The sequence below is a fragment of the Diadema setosum genome, chromosome 6 (genome assembly GCF_964275005.1).
Source record: "Diadema setosum chromosome 6, eeDiaSeto1, whole genome shotgun sequence".
Taxonomy (NCBI): Eukaryota; Metazoa; Echinodermata; class Echinoidea; order Diadematoida; family Diadematidae; genus Diadema; species Diadema setosum.
The window spans coordinates 28,712,277-28,729,877 of NC_092690.1; the positions used below are offsets into that span (position 1 = coordinate 28,712,277).

Sequence of the window (17,601 nt, forward strand, 5' to 3'; positions counted from 1 at the left end):
GACACACTTCCATCGTCAAAAAGAGGAGCATTCTCATTAATAATATCATATATATTTTGTCTTTCCATCTTTCTCTTTTTCCACAAGGAAGGATTTATTGCCTTTCTTGCTCTCGTGGGGTGGCATATTTATGACAGAAGAATCAAAAGGGAGCTTAGAAGAACTCTTCACGCGTACACTTTTTTTGTGTCCAATGGATTACAGGATGAAACCGACGAACGCCGATGAGTGTTTGGTATTTGTGGCAAACCACTCTCTGCATGAAAAAAAAAAGAAGAAGAGACGAACTACGTCATTCTCCCAACGTCTCGAACTCGTCGTCGTGGAAACCGTAGAGCACGTGCATGATGTGGCGGACGCAGACCATGGATGCCTCCTTGCACTCCTTGCCGACTGTGGAGAAGTTGAGGAACCCGTGGGGGAGGTGGTCGATGACCTCCAGGAAGACAGGTCGGCCTATCGAGCGCAGCTTCTTGGCGAAGCTCACTGAGTCGTCCAACAGCGGGTCCAATGCGCAGGCCTGGGAAGGCGGGAGGGGTGGGGAAAGGAATGACCATTAAAAACTACAATCAGCGGAGAAGACGGACTAGAAGATATCTTATACAAGCCAGGGCTGCACTCTTACCATTTTTTTCTACTGGTCCCATCTGCCCCTGTCAGACCAGTAAGTACCCATTTTTCTATTTTTTACTGATCCGAACTTAAAACCCATTAGTCCTTCCAATTCATAAAATTCTTGCTTTGCATTGATTACCAATGATTAATTTGGCACTTGTGTACTACAATGTTTGGCAATTTGTCAATCAGTTGGGATGTAAAATTTCCTGGTCCCGATTGTTGTTGTTTTTTTTTTTCTCTTTTTTTGACTGGCCCTGACAATGTTATCTATTTTTTACTTGTCAAGTCGGACCAGCAAATTTGACAATTCCTGAAAAGTTACTGGCCCGACACTGATTTTTCCGGTCTGGGACCGTCAGGTCAGTACCAGTGTTAAGTGTTATACAAGCAGACTATGAAGAAGGAGGGGGGGGGGGGACAGATGGTAAAACTGGAGACAAGAGACGAGACAACATTTTGGGGTTGATGGGAAAAAAGGAGACAGAGAGAAGCACGAGAAGGAATGGAGGAATTGGTACATATGCGAAAAATAGAGCCAAGAGAAGAAAAGAGATTTGAAAATGGAAGAGTGACAGGGAGACAAATATTTAGAGAAAAAAAAAAGTTGCGAAAGACAAGGCAAAAAGCGGAGACAAGCAGATGAATAGATTAAAAAAAAATCCAAGAAAAAAAATCCACTTCCTCTAAAGGCATGAAACATGCATAGGACACTGCCAAAGCACATGGGTAAATGCAATCCCATGAATACATTATTTACGAGGCCCCCTGCATGAAGCCTAGCTCAGCTACTTGACAATTCCAATGTATGTATGCAGAATGGGAATCCAGCTGATGAGAGCAATGCGCTGGTTTTGGGAAATGTAGATCTGATAGACATGTGTGCAGCCAGCCTCTAATGGGATGCACTACGGACTGGGGAAGATTTGTGAGCGTTTGGCTGGAATATGACAATGACACAACACCTGTACCAACAAAATATGATCAAATTGCAAATGGGACAGGACAAAACTATCCAAGATAGGAAAGTGATTCTACACAGAAAAGGAAAAAGTTACACATGTATGTGGCATATACTGTATACGCCAAATGTTTTGCGAGGTTTTTATTTTCGCGAATTTCGCAAGTCAGCTCCAATTCGCGAAATTAAAAACATGCGCAAAATGTTGACTCTAGTGCCGATATGAATGTGACATACAATGTACGCGTATACATTTCTCCGTTCAGTATAGGACTCCACGATCGCGAATTTAACCACTTGCGAAATTGTCAGGAAGTCCCGATTCGCGAAAATTTAGACTCGCAAAAAATATATGGCGTATACAGTAGATGTTAGTACAAAGTCAGTGAAGAAATGCATTTGTTGAAACATCCAGTTAAGACATGGAGGATTAAAAACAAAAACAAAAACAAAAAAGGAAGCTGGACAGAGAGAAATTAATTTCATTAACAATGAAATTTTGTGGAATTCTCTTTATATTTTCCTTTAAATACATACTGTTATGCAATGGTGTCACAAACTGTTGTAGTCTTCTCCTCCAACCATGGCGACACCAAACATTTGAACATTCATAACTCCTTAACAGATTGTTTGATTTTCCTCTAGCTTTACTGATGTGTTCTAGTAATATTGCTGCATTTACTCAATCAATACAACTATGTTTATTTGGGGAAAATTCCACTTTTATATATTTGTCATTCACACTACTCAAACTATCCATCTTGCTGGATTTCAGCGAGTACATTTCTGCTAATACTTGATTGATTTCTAAAAATTTTAGTTGACACCAATACAAGTCACTTACAATGATGTGAACTGGTGGTAGGCCTTTTAGGAGCTCCTCATCCGATAACAGCGGCGACACGTACGGGTTCCACATAATGGGTGCATCACGGAACAACCTGATCGGCGAGTTAACAAAGGAGGTAGGGGTGCGTACTCCGTCCGCACCCCCCTGCTCTGCACTCTTGGAAAAGTCCAGATGGAGGTCATCCCTGTTTTTGATGGACTTCGGAAGGGCGTCGGCAGGGTAGGGCGGCGGGATGCGGTCGGCCTCCGGTTTGGAGTCCTGCGAGTCCTCGTCGCCGCCCGGAAGACTGTGGGGGTGCTCCGCCGAGGTCGGAGGGTGGGAGGGGTCGAAGATCGCCACGGACTCCTCCCCAGTCTGGGACTGGTCACCGTTGACACCCGACTGCATCTCGCTGTGTCCCGTAGTGGCGTTGTCGATGGCATCACTGACCTGCTCCAGCTTCTCAATGTCCGTGGGAGGGACCTCCTCCATGAAAGACGAGCCGATGCTGTCCGATACCGGCACCGCATCCCCGTTAACTACGCCCCCTAGCGAGGTGGGCGTGGTCACTTTAGTACTGTTTGCATTCTCCTCCTTCGGGGATTTCCCCTCCCGGTCCCCGTCCACCGACGTCCCCTCGTTGGTTTTGATGGAAGCCCGCTTGGGGGAGCCGAGCACCCTGTCGTTGAGGTTGTCCACCACCGACGTCACCCCCTCCTCCGACATGAACTCTTCCTTGAGGCCCACGTAGGCCGACATGCAGCGCATGAGGACGCCAAAGGGCAAGAGGGGGTCAAAAAGGCACAGGAGGCGGGAAGGGGAGGGCGAGTGGTGGACCACGAAGGGCGTGTACATGGTGACGATTCCGTCGGGCACCTGGATGCCGTAGGAGGCCGCCCTCATGGCCACCGCAGTGCACAGGTTGCCCCCAGAGCTGTCTCCCGCCAGACATATGTGCTCGCCTGTTGAGCCTACAGATGAAATAACATAAAATTTTCATACATGTGAGAGCAACCTCTCCAATACACCACACATTTATATCTAACCAATGTCAAAACCTCAACACAGAGAATAAGGCCAGACACCTACAAAAACATTTCAAGGTTTCAGGAATACATGCCATAATGCTCTGCACAACATACTACAGTTTATGTGAACATGTATCCACATAAAGTTTACCTGAAAAACTGCCAACGTACGGTAGATACTGGTACACATACACACGATAACATACAAAAAAAAAAAAAACAGATCCGGAAAAGCCACAGACTCAGTGACTGAAAAAATGACTGGAAGTGTGCAAACTCATACACAATTCTGTAATTAATATCTCATTTTTTAATTCTTTGTGAAAATATGGAAAGCCACAAAATATCAAGAACAGAAAGAAAAAAATGAGAAACAGCATTCTTCTGTTTTGTAATGAAACTTTGGAGGTCACAGAAGTAAATCTGAGCGAGTCAAATCTTCTGCTCCACAGAAAAGTCTATGCTGTAGAAGCCTGGCAGCAATAGTGGCAGACACATAAAACACTGTATCCCCCGGTAAGATGGCTAATGTCCTCTTGTACGACTTCCATGTCGGCCATTTCTCACCTTCCATGTCAAGTTCTATTTTAGAGGTTGTTGCTGTTGTTTTTTGGGGGTTTTTAACAGTGTCCCTTTCCAAAAGCTGAGCCAGTTCAATTTCCATACTTTCTACTTCCGATCCACAAGGGTGACGTTAAGTATGCAGTAATGTGCTCCAATTTTCTTTTCTTTGTTTCCTTTTTTTTCCCGTTTTTAGGGGGAGGATGGATATTGTCAACATGTGCTAATGTGAGTGTGCTGCTGGCTAGAATTGTTAATTCGGTCAATGTGTATTATAGTCCCTACAGAGTAAATCCATGTCTTCACTTTATACATGTTTGACCCTTCATGTTCCGAGGCACTTAGCTTTATCTTGCCAAGCCTTTTTTTTAATGTCACTTTTCAGAAACCCTTCCAAACTTGACCTAGTTGGAAAGTTGGCAATCCCACTCAAGTGTCACAATGTGCCCCCAGTCCAGCAGGGAAGGCTATTCAGGTGATGTACATGGGGGATTAGCAGATTATCTGTGAGGTAATCTTATGGCACTGGATGTTACAACGTAGTTCCCAGACAATGCAGTATTGTAGTATTTCTGGCAAAAAGCAGAGCAAAATACTGCAAAAAAGTAGCAGATGGCACATCTGTTTTTACTACCACAGAAATCAGGCTTTGTCAAATGTTTATGGACAGATGATTTTACTAAGTACTGCAGCAAATAAAAGGAAACAATTAAACTGATAAAAAACAAAAACAAAGAACATATATGGAGACCTCCCAATCTTCCTGACTAAAAAAAAAAAAAAAAAAAACAATAGTGATGCCTTTTCTCACGTAGGAAAGAGCAGTTCCCATAGGAGGATGTAGTGAAATTATCAAGAAAAACAGGAAACTTATGTATATGGTAAAAAATTCAGATTCTTTCCTTCAAATTCAGAATGGTTGGGAGGTCTGTTTATGATCCATGACTGATGTATGCTCAACGATGTGATTCCGTCACTTGCATGAAAGGTAACACTCTGTATATGTTTGGAAGATCATCCTTCCACGAGAGAAAATGCAGCAACATTCAATTCCGGACTCCCCGACAGGGGCCCTACTGCATGCAATCTCACTCATAAAGGGCTAAAGCACAGTTCACGTGACTTTAAACAGATGGGGCTGTGGTGGAAAGGAGAGTAAGATGTTTACAACATGTGATACATATCTGTCCTTGACTGCTTCACTTATTCATCTTCTCTTTTTTGGCTTCTTCTTCTTTTTTTCTTCCTTTTGCGCTTCTTCAGGGTTTCTTACCCCCCCCCCCTCCTCCCCCTCCATTCTCAAAGATACAAACTAGCCACAGATTAACAGAGAGAGAGAGAGACCGATGGATATTGATATGCCTGGGTGAGGCGAGTCGATAACACTAGAGTTGACGGAGCATGGCATTTGTCTTGGCCGACTCTGTAGATGTCCCCTTGTTCTGCCCTCCCATCTCCAATCTCATCATTCTTGAGTTCCTCACACGCAACATGAGCAAACAATCTTGCACATATCAGGGGTAGCTTTTTGAGTGTACAATGATCCATCAGAACAAGTGAAAAAACAAAAAACAAAAATAAGAAATGAGACCTGAACCAGCAATCTCCGATGGTATCATTATCTCTAATAACTAAAAAGGGATCTCCCCCTCCCCCACCCCCACCCCCATACCTCTCTTTTTCATTTTGTATCTTTTTCCTCTAAACTTGCAATAACTCAGTAGTACCAGGGAATAATTTTCCAACTCGAAATTTATTAGCAAGTTCAGCTGATGAACTATACTTCTAACGGTATCCTATACATTTCTATGAAAGAAGACTGCTATACAAAAGGTAGTTTGTCTAGCAGTAGTGTGAAAATTCATAGCAAATTGTGATGAGATACCAGGAAACTTATTTCCTGCAGTATGTTTTGTTTTGTTTTTGTTTGTTTTTTTAAGTTGCAAAGCCTTGGGTACAACCAATTATGTTTAAGCCCTTGTGCAGCAGGACATAGCACCACAGTGATTTTGGGCGACAGTTAAATTTGTTGAATCCAATTCCCCTTTGCCTGCATCTCCCTCCACCTGAATTTAGAAAAAAAAAAATGAAATCGAAATCGGAATCTGCCTACTACAATAAAACTGTTTCACTTTTAATTACTTGAAGATGGAATAGGCTGTGTTTAGAGCACTGTACAAGACTTCTATGCATTGACAGTGATGATGATGATGATATTGATGACGGTGATGAGGATAAAGTGATAATGGTAGTGGTAGTGATGATGATGGTGGTGGTGATGGTGATGGTTTAATGATGATGATGATGATGATGATGATGATGATGATGATGATGATGATGATGATGATGATGATGATGATGATGATGATGGTGGTGGTGATGGTGATGGTTTAATGATGATGATGATGATGATGATGATGATGATGATGATGATGATGATGATGATGATGATGATGATACGAATGATGAGAATAATGGTGAAAATGATAGTGGTACTGATGATACTGATGATAATGATGATGGCGATAATGATGGAGATGATGATGATGACGTGATGATGATGATGATGATGATGATGGTGGAGATGATGATGATAGTATGGCACTCAGTACTGATGTGACACCACTTATCTGCTCAAGTTATTGAAGGGAGCCTGTCTTTACCAATATGTTATTGACCACATTTAGAAAAAAGAAAAGGTCCTCGAACCCATGTCAAGTTTTTGCACCCTTTTATACTCTACTCTGTTTGCCGATTAGCATGCACACTGGCATGCATTCTTCACCAACAACGTCTGGAAACTAACAGTCGACAAATAGAGATTTACCCAATGCCCACAATCAATTGTGTCAGCATAACCTTCCTGTTGAAGTGCAGCACATTGCTACGCACAAGTTTGGATAGCTAGCTGAATACGGATGAGAAAATTTCGCACGTTCAGCCGAGTGTCTACGCACCAAGAGAGGTTAACGACTGCCCTGACTACAAAGGGTAGTTTAACTGGCGAAAAATGTCACCGATGTAAAAGACACACATTTATCACAGAGTCGTGCCCAGGGCATTTCAGAGAAAGAGTCGCCCACGGTATTCCTCATCGCCGCAGTTCAGACGCAGCCCATCTCACTTCCAGATGAATTATCTTCAACCACCACGCTCTATTAATGTCTCACATGGGCCCTGCAGCTATTACTTATTTCCACATATGAGCCAAATATCACTGGAGTTCAAGTCTGGTCTAGGTAAGTTGACAGGGATTTGTTTTTGTTGTTGTTGTTTTTTCCCCCAATATACACTGAAGATTCTAATCCCCCCACAACAAGAGCAAACAATGAAACAAGACTACAAAGCTTTTATCCCCGCCCCCACTATGCAGACAGTCACTTGACTGTCACGTCTGTTTTCATGTTTGTTCTATTTAGCTGCCACCCTCCATTCTGGTATCAGTTGCTAGAGTTTAGTCCAAGGGTCAGTTACATTATTAAAAAAAAAAAAAAATCAAAAAAGAAAAAGAAGAAAATATGTCTTTATAAGCAAGGGAACTGAGGAGGAGGGGTGGGATTACGAGAAGTAGAAACTGGGGGGGGGGGGGGGGGGGGGCAAACTCTTACCTAAATATGGCGCGTTCTTGACTGCCCAGGCGTAAGCGAAGAAGCACTCCTCGAAGGCGCGGGGAAACGGTTGCTCCGGAGCCAGCGAGTAGTCAATGGAGACGATAGGCACTCCCAGGTCTTTGGCCCACGATCTTAGGTAGATCTGGAAGGACAGTGTGAGAGAGACAAAAAAAAAAATAGAGTGGGCGAGAGATGACAATATATAGATATACATTTTGTATATAAATGGATAGATAAATAGATAGGTAGGTAGATTAATAGATAGATAGGAAGATAAATAGATAGATAGATAGGTAGATAGACAGATAGATAGATAGGTAGATAAATAAAAAGATAGATAGACAGATAAATAATTAGGGAAAGATAAATGGGTAGACAGATGCATAAATAGATAGATAGGTAAGCAGATAGATATATAGAGAAATAGATAGATAGTAGGTAGATAATTAGATAGATAGATAGATAGATAGATAGATAGCTAGATAGATAGATACAGATAGAGGGGAGAGATAGGGTTATATGCAGCTAGAGACAGACAGACAAATATGAAAATAGAAAATGAACGGAAGGAGAGAAAGGGAGAAGGGGAAAGGGAGAGGGAGAAAAAGATAAAGATAAAGAAAGAATGAGAATAGGTGAGAGAGAGAAAGACATATTGATAGAGGGGGTAAGAAAGATAGGGAGAAGAGAAAGGACAAGGGAAAGAATGAAAAGAGGAGAGGAAGGGAGATAGAGAAGGGCAGACACACACAGACAAACATAAAAGAGAATGTATAGGGAAGAGGGAAGAAGGGAGAAAGGGAAGGAGAGAGGGAGAAAAGAGAGATAGACAGAAAAAGAAACAAATGAAAGAATGTGTGAGAAAGAGATAGGAAAAATAGATACATGGAAGAAAGAAAAAGGGAAAGAAAAGAGATGGAGGGAAGAAAGGGGAGAAAGAGGGACAGAGAAATTCAGAGAAATTGAAAGCAAAACAAAAAAGAAGATTAGAAGAGAGGGATAAACAGATGAAAGAAGGAAAAGAAAAGTAGATAGGAGAGGAAAGAAGGAGAGAGAGAAAGATAGAGGAGAAATTGCAGAGATGCAGAAAGTAATTGGGGTGTGACAAAAGAGGAAAAAGAGGGGTGAGAAAAAAATATTGAGAATGGGGTGGATGAAAGAGAGCTTGGGAGGAGGAGGAAGAAAGAGAAGAGCGGAGAAAGATACGGAGATTGAGAGAAGGAAGGAGTAATAGTGAAATAGGAAGGTAGGAAACGAGGGAGAAAGAAAAATAGAAGAAGATGGGAGAGAACAGGAATACAGGAGTAAAGATGTAACATGAAAACATAAAGCGCGCAAAGTTTCAAAGAATGTTCCCCATTTAGGTCAACCATCCCCCGAGGACCCGGTAGCCATGTTCTCTGGAAATGTTCTCCGGACACCCAAGGTCCCACTCGACGGTAGGTTAGGAGTGGGCATTTTACCACTTGAGAGCCATTAGCATGCTCCTCTTTCTGTTACTATGATATAACTGGGGGTCCTCTTACCCCTTGACAGAAATTAGCCTGTGGGTGGGAAGTGGGATGTGGAGTGTACTATCACTGAGCCTGATCAGAAGTCACTTTTAAGTAGCAATGGGTTAATTTCTGCTCTACAATCAATCCTCAACTCCCACTCCCTTTCCTAACTATGTTCCCTAACCACGGACACATATATTTGACATTTGTAGTAATGAAAAAGAAAAAAAGAAAACTGATATCATCTATTTATTGAACTGACAAGCTTGCACAAAGTCTTATATTTGTGTTCACAATGTATCATTGTTAACTGACCCATTTTTATGTGATACCACAATGAACCAACTTTCAGTACTTGTATTTTTTCTCCTTAAATCTTTTAATTCCACCATATTTTCATCGATCTACTACAAAATCATTTTACATTCTGTCAGTTTAATGCACTTGCTCAATGGATTCAATCTTGCCCGATAATCCAAGTACATGAGAAAGTAATGCAATAGGGCATGTAATCGCTATAATCGCATTTCACACAATGAAAAGCAGAAGTGCAATGACACCTCATACTTTGCTACAAATCATGTAAATCTTTTTTGGCTCTCTCTCTCTCTCTCTGCAAAATGCAAGGAAAAGTAACGATTGATAAAATGGGGGGGGGGGGGGAGGTAAGATGGAGAGGGAGAGGGGGGCAGGGGATGGGGGCAGGGAGAAGACCAGAGACAATACGATAGGCAAAGATAAGAAAGTGTCATGTTGACTTTGCCACAGGTGACAGAGACAAATGACGGCTCTATCTATTTCTCTCTCTCTCTCTCTTGCGGGCTTGGGCTCGAGCCCGGAGTCTGGCGGGATGCGGAAAATCAGGGTCAAGTATTCGCCGCGAAAGGGAGCCGCTCCAGGCATCGTCTCTATGTGTGCTGATGCATCGCCTCCCATGGTTTTCCCGTTTCACACGGCGATCTCCATACCCAGGGGAGGTCGTTCTCACTGGCCGCTGCACAGGTGAGCAAAGCTAAGAGACGAATTTTCGCATCATACCTTCTGCAAAACTTCTACTGAGAGCTAATAAAGTTAACACTTCTCTGTCCAAGTCTTGAGTTGTGTGGGGAAAAAAAAAAGAGAGGAAAGAAACACTTCCTTTAAAAAAAAAAGAATGCCACAGACAAGTTTTTAGACTCCGGACAATGACCAGTCAACCTGTCCTTACCGTTCCTGATATCTGTTCAGTTCTTTTGCAAACCTAGTCCCGAAAGAGCATGGAAAGTCCTCATCGGAAAGATTTTGCATGCAATGGTTTTTGTATCGAAAGAGAGAAAACAGCTCTAAACCACTACCTCACAACCTCAAAGAACCAAACTTTGACCAACATATGACAACCTGTCTCTGATAGAAACACCATTTATCATTGTAGCGGTGGTAACATTTAAAACATAGCTGAATTCTTCTGACTGACCGAGACTCGAGATGAAGATCACATGAATAAGGAAATACTTGTGTTACTGAATGTTTCAAAAATCGTGCTGTAACTTTCATGATATCCATGAACAAATGTCATCAGTGTAATCTATTAAATCAGTTTTTGAGATGGCTAACACAAATTTTGAAATAAAAGTTTAAGAATAGTTTATATAATTACTCAGTTTTTGACTCTCTTAATATAGCATTCAATGATCATTTTCTACCATAGTTTCATTTTTTATGCAACATCAGAGATACTAGTTTCATACTGGACAATGCAGTTCAAAAACATCAAAGTTAAAACATTGTTAAACAATGCCTACATAAAGATGCCATGGCAACAAGGACGGACAATCCAAACACATATCCAACTACAGTGACGTAAGAGCGAAAATACGAGAAGAGAAAGAAAATGAAGAAGAACATTCTGGCATGATCACCCAGTGACGCAATAGGAGGAAGGGTCTTCTTTTTGCCCCGAAGCATGGTTGAGGAGATTCAAGAACCTCTCCTTTTTTTTTCTTTTTTTTTTTTTTAAAGATGGAGTCATCATGTTATTCTGAATACACCTGCAGGCCACAAACATTGAGGCGCAGCAGGAGACGTGCTCATCGCAACGTTTGCGGGATTTGCTCCTTCCCGACGGCTCTCGCACAAAAGAGGTGCCGGGTAGAGAGAGATCAATCGTGCATCTCCACGGAGATGAGGGTGGGGCACCACGAAAGGTGACACCCCCTCGACCCTCGACTCCCCCCCCCCCCCCCCACAGCTCACTCTAAACGAAGAGGAAGCACCTTTTTGCACAACTGGAAGATACTCAAGTCTCGCGAGAAGTGGGACGCCAACGACGTTCCCACCGACTTTTATCTCTCTCTCGGCACGGGGCTGCATGATGAAATCGGCTCGCATTTCCTAGGCACCTGACTACACAGCTAAACAAGCAAAGGGGGCTGATCAAACGATGCTACATTCTTCGGAGATGGTCGAAGGAATTAATGAGAAAAAGAATCTACCTGCTCAGACAAAAAGGAAAAAAAAAAACATCTGTAAGAGGAGAAGACAGCTCAGACTATTTGCCAACAATCGAAGAGACTCAATCTACACCCCTGAATCACCATGACAACAGAGTGTACCTGAAAAAAAAATGTGGACTTTCCTCTCTGCCTGTACGGGATCAAGCCTCACGATTTGTCTCATCACAAAATCCCTCAACCTGTCGTCCGACTTTCGTGTCGAGACCCATCGCACACAAAACAGCTCTGCAAGCACCGAATACAGTGATCACAATAAAGTAACCAATGGGTATGACTCTATTACTGTATACGCTGTTATTTTTGTGAGAGTTTAATTTTCGCGAGTTGCAGTTGGATCGCGAATTTAACAACATGCGAAATTGTCTCCATGCGCTTTGTTAATAGAGCATTAACTTAAGCGTCGGTGTCGATTCGCGAAAACAACATCTCGTGAAAATGTCTATGACCTCGTCATTCGAGAAAATATCTGTACGCGAAAATAACGCGTATACGGTATATTGAGCAACTTTAGCCCCCAGGAAAACCTGAAACCCAAACGACAAGAACAAATAACCCAATAATTTGTGATTCACGAAACCAGCACATCTCCACGAAAGCAGTTTACTTAGCATGATAATGAAGCTACAAGAGCTTGCAGCTAAAGGTGGCATCTGTCTAACCAGAAAATCAAAACCGTGGTAAGTTAGTAGGCACCTTTTAACAATGTTTACAAAACAACAAATCTGAGGTGCATGAGCAAATATGCTATGTACTAATGTCTAGAATATTGTGTACAAATGAAGCTTTACAAATGCATGTAACAATGCAATGGGATGTGATCATCAAATGCTGCAAGAACGTTGGGGAGAAAAATCCCAGCATTATCAATTTGCCATACTAAAGTTTCCCCACAGACAATCTCATCAGGAAGTTTAAAAAAAAAGAAGCTCTATTAGCAGGGTGATATTTGATAACTTGACAGTGCTAACATGATTTGTTAGAGTCTAGTCGACGTAAGCGTTTCTATGGATTTATCCATTTGAAAATCATTACACAGCTACAGTGTAGCTAAGACTAAAGTTTAAACTTCACAATGTTACACAATGTTTTTTAAACAGTTATCCTGCCAGCTGCTCTGAGACACACTATTGATCATGCCAGATATTGGAAATCTCAGGACAAGAAATATGAAACCCGACTAAATGGCGCAATAATCCCTCTCCGAGTTAAAAAAATTCAGACGCGTCTGCCACAAACAAAAACACCATGCGAGCAGAAACAATTTAACGACTCTACCGGCCGCAGAAAGGTGAAAGACAGAAAGGAAGATATGCGCAAGAACAAAAGCAGAAAGCGGTAATCTGTCTTCCCAGAGACCGCAAATCCCAGCGATGAGGCAGAAGGCACCGAGATGGGGAGAAGTTCCTGGCGTTGCCACTTTAGCAGCCGTACGAAAGTCTGAGCAAAATCACTCATGTGAAAATCGTCTGATCGCAATGGATGATGGCGGAAAGGAAAGAAATATGGGATGAAGACTGCATACCGCAATCGATAGCAATTACAACCTGCTTCATTTGCAAACAGGAAAGGAAGCACAGGGCATTAATTTTAATCACTATTATAAAATTGAAGCCAGAGCAAGGAGAGAAAAAAAAAAAGGTGTTTGTGGAAACTTCGAGTGTGCATGCATCAAGGCCGCATAGATTTTTTAAAGCACTCAACATGATGTGATAAAAGGTTTTTAGCACTGTAACATTTCATAAAGCTAATTTCCTCTTGTAGAATTTCAGCTTGTCTAATCTCTTGGAATTACAAGACTGTCAGCATTGTAACATTTCATGAAGTCATTTCTTTCTTTTAAAATTTCATCCATTGCGAAATTGCAGAGAATTTTTACCAGATTAAAAAGGGAGACAGAGACTTGTCAAGGAAATCTACCTGGTATTTTGATAAACACTATTACACTATTAACACATTATGTCATCTGGTCTGGATTGTTGCTTAAATCATTTACAAATCAAATAAAGAACATAAAGAGTTAGAGAATAGTTGTCTTTCAAAGACACCTGAAGGGGGTGGGGGTGAAGGATGGAATAGATGAGTCAAATAGATCCATGACGAATAAAATGTTAGTAGGTGTCACGGCTTCAAAACCAAGGTTTAATCCTAAGAAGAAGTGCAATGGATTTACAGATAATCACACAGGGATACCAAACAGATGGTCTGTTCAGGGTGTGCTTTTTCTTTTCCTGAAGCGCAATATCTCTACGACAGGAAATGAGAATGGAAAACCGCATCAACGTCTGAGGCTCCGGCCGCCACGATACCAAGCCAGTATTAAGCCCCGGGAATCCTCCAAACAGATTCATCAAGAAATCAACACCAGAAATGGAAATACAAGTATAGGAATACAGAAGAGGAGAAAAAAAGAGAAGAAAGAATTGGATACACAGTATATGTAAGCGCATGTGTAAAAGTACAGGACAGTGGCCCCGCAGCTACTGCACGGACTTAACAGCAGACGATAAATTGGTGGGACATCCCCACTTGCTGGAAAACTCAGTGGCAAGTCGTAAATAATAGAGTGCCTGCAACAACGCGTATCGCGTTTCGGGGAAAAACCATGCGACTTTTCACGACGATTTCCATTAGAGGTCATTGCCTTCGTTTGGCCTCGGGATGTAGAATGTGGGAGGGGGAGTGATGGGCGGGGGTGGGGGGAGGGGGGAATTGGACAAGTGCCAGATAATCTGCGACATTAGAATTCAAACGTCATGTTTTGATGCAATGACCAGTCTATATAAAGAAATCTGACACCTTGTTTACCAGCGCATTTACTGCACTCTCTTGCCAACATGAAGATTGCCAAAATAGGAGGGTGTTGGGGTAGGGGGAATGGGTACGATGACAGCAAAATTTGTGCCCACGAAAACAGTCTGTGTCTAAAAAAAGGATCATTCTATCAAAACATGAAGGTAGCAGAAGTTCCAAAGGTAGTATTGAGGAACATGGTAGGTGGGATATCGAAGTCATAACTCTGAACATTCCCGACTTCGACTGGTCAAGTCACATTCTACTACTTTCTGAGCCCCTGAGCAAAGCATGACACTCTAGAATCTTGAAGAGAGAAAAAAAATGGCTGTCCGACAAGTTCCCGTGGGTCCCGAAACGTACCTCGTGTGATTTTGATGTGTGCGCCACGAAGCCACCTCCATGTATGTGTATGAGCAGACCCTTGGACATCGGGCTGGGCGGTTTCTTGGGCGGTTTCTTCGTGTTCCGCGAGTTCTTTCCGTTCTGTTGTGCCGTCTCCTCAGCCTCATTCAGCCAGCCCTGAGATGAGAAGACCCAAATGGGATGAAAAAGAAAAAAGAACCAAATTGTTAGCAACAACATCAAGTATATAATCTTCTTCTGCTACATCTACCTCAACAAAGGCAAATGTTTTCAAGAAAGTTAAAGTCTGTGGGCAACACAAAGACAAAATCTCAATTTTCACTCATAAAGAATAGTTGCAAGAGGAATCAACCAGTTTGAAAACAGTTTACTAACATGGTGATTGTATGATTCACACATATATTTTGATAGTGATACAGTACTCTTTCAGAATTTGAATGTCATAATTTGATTCCTCTAGAACATCATTATGTATCGTATGATTCACAAGAGATCTTAACAGCAATGAAATGATTTCTTTTCTAAACTTTGCCTCATGCTCGAATGTCATCATTTTAATCCATTAGATCGCCATTCCACAGCTCAGTTGCCATAGTTTCAACCATTCCTGTAATTGAGCCAACCACCACGCTGAACAGCGTCTGCGAAAAGACAATCACTTCGCGGCGATGAAAGAATCAGGGCAACTCCTCACTATCACCATGGCAACGGCACACGCCGCACCTGCGAACAGGCAAACACAGGCATCAGGCTCGCTCGATTGTAAATAAGAGCATATTGGAAGACATCATGACCCCTCCCTGGGGATGGCTGTGGATAGAATTCTAAACTTCTTGAGAAGCAGTTCGGATTGCTGACGTCCCTCGGTGCTCTTTGCCGGTGAGCCTGGCATGTGCCTAATCCTCAACTGAGCGAACAATCTAATCTCCCACTGAATTCATTTAGTCTCGTCTGTGACATATCTGTGTACAATGTCGATGGCATTCTGAGATCTCAGCCCTGGGAGGGTTAATATTCTCCATCATCCTGAGCCTGCAAAGTAATGTTTCCATGTCAAGATACGTGCAGAAAATAATAATGGCATACAATTACAAGAACTTTTTAATAGTGAAAACAATAACACCGTGATATAATTACAAGAACTATTTTTTGCATTTCTACTTATCCCATTGAGGACGAGTCCCGAGTATACTCGGGCAGGTGTCTATGGGAAATGCGTGTTGTAGCAAAATCAAACCGTCCTCAACGAGTTAAAAATAATCTCAGGGGAGGGGGTCAGTTTGAAAGCAAAAAAAAAAAGGAAAAAAATACTTCAAAGACTGTTCACCACATGCTAGAATGATTCACTTAATTTTTCTTTCATCATAGAAGAAATATAACTTTCTAGCTACACACATAAAGAAATCCCCATAAGCTTTCGGCGCAGCTGCAAATACATACAAGTCCCTTTCGTTAATCAGACCATGAGGGAAGCTACTGAATAATATCAAAACCAACAGATCACACTGCACAGAGTGTGTAGCAGATTGAGGTAATTCTCTCACAACGAGTGACTATTATGTCCCCCTGCTCAGCAAGCAATCTTCAAAACCTTGATGCAGGTCTCTGTTCACTGGAAGACACTCCCTTCTATAACAAACTCATTTGAAAGGTGGTGGAGCTTACTTGCTCGACCACAATTTTCCAGGAATTGGTGCATATTTCTAAGGGCGGAATCATCCATGTTTAACCATCCTATTTCTTTACCTTGCTGCTCAGCACTCACGACTGGTAGAGAAAAACAAGCTTCTAAAATTTGTTCATCATCAAATCCTAGTTCTAAGACATCCTTTCACCACAAACTCTCTCCTTCCGTTTCTCTTCTTTTTTCACTCTCTTCTATTTCTCTCCACATATATAACAATATCTACTTTTCTCTACACATTTTTAATAGCTGATTATCTCGATTCTGTCTATGTTGTTCACATATCACGTCGTGAAGATTAACACTGCCATCCTTTAGCACACCAAGTCAAAGAAACCACATTTGTTGGTTTGGTGCTGTATCATTTTTTCACTACATTCATTACTCAAATATCAAAGGTGTTCCATATCAAAGGAACAGAAACAAATTCTTTCCCTTCAGCCAAATGTTGCTCATAAGGAAATATACCATGATTTACTTTGGCTGCTGAATATTAAAGAGTCTCTTAGAATCTTCAGGTTCATAATTGATCCTGAAATCAGCAATACAATTAAGCAGATTAAGGTCTACTTGCTCTCTCTCTCTCTAAAAAAAAATTGCATGCTTGCAAAATTTCTAGCTTCAACCACTACTTTCTACTCTCCTTCAAGCATTAAGGCCCGAATTCACGAAGGTTGTTAAAATCTAGACCATGGTTTAAGTTCAAACCATCGGCTACAATATGCATGAAATATGCGAACCTATGGCATGCGAGCATCAACACTCTTTGTTACTGGACGTCTGTTGGCATACGCAATTGGTCAATCGTAGATATGCAGAAGAAATCTGCATAAACCACAGTCTAATCGTAAACCTCCTTTGTGAATTCGGGCCACTGAGTTTCCCAAATGAATGATGTCAAGAAAATCAATCAATTTGAGGATGTCGAGATGATGATTCCATTGGCAAAATTTCCCTGAAGCCTGATGGGTTACAGGTAATACTTAAATACAAATGCTGAAATTTCTGAAATACAAGAAGCCTCCAGGAAGCCCAAGTGTCCGGGAAGTGGACACTCGACTATCATCGTGTCATCAATTGCTCGTCAAACATATCTAGACGCAATGCCAGTCCCAAAAAAATTCCTGCACGGGATAGTCTTACAGGAAACGCGTACGTGAAGCAGGAA

General features: G+C 41.8%; 1 protein-coding gene across 1 annotated transcript in view; it reads right to left on the bottom strand.

The window, feature by feature from the left end:
* Nucleotides 1-271: 271 nt before the first annotated feature.
* The window catches only part of LOC140230068 (hormone-sensitive lipase-like), an 84,692-nt gene continuing 67,362 nt past the window's right edge, over nt 272-17,601 (bottom strand). The window contains exons 5-8 of the mRNA XM_072310275.1: nt 14,747-14,905; nt 7,603-7,747; nt 2,421-3,376; nt 272-520 (exon numbers count right to left, since the gene is read on the bottom strand). Of these exons, the coding sequence (XP_072166376.1) occupies nt 293-520; nt 2,421-3,376; nt 7,603-7,747; nt 14,747-14,905 (1,488 nt within the window). The 3' untranslated portion in view covers nt 272-292. The remainder of the gene's footprint in view (nt 521-2,420; nt 3,377-7,602; nt 7,748-14,746; nt 14,906-17,601) is intronic.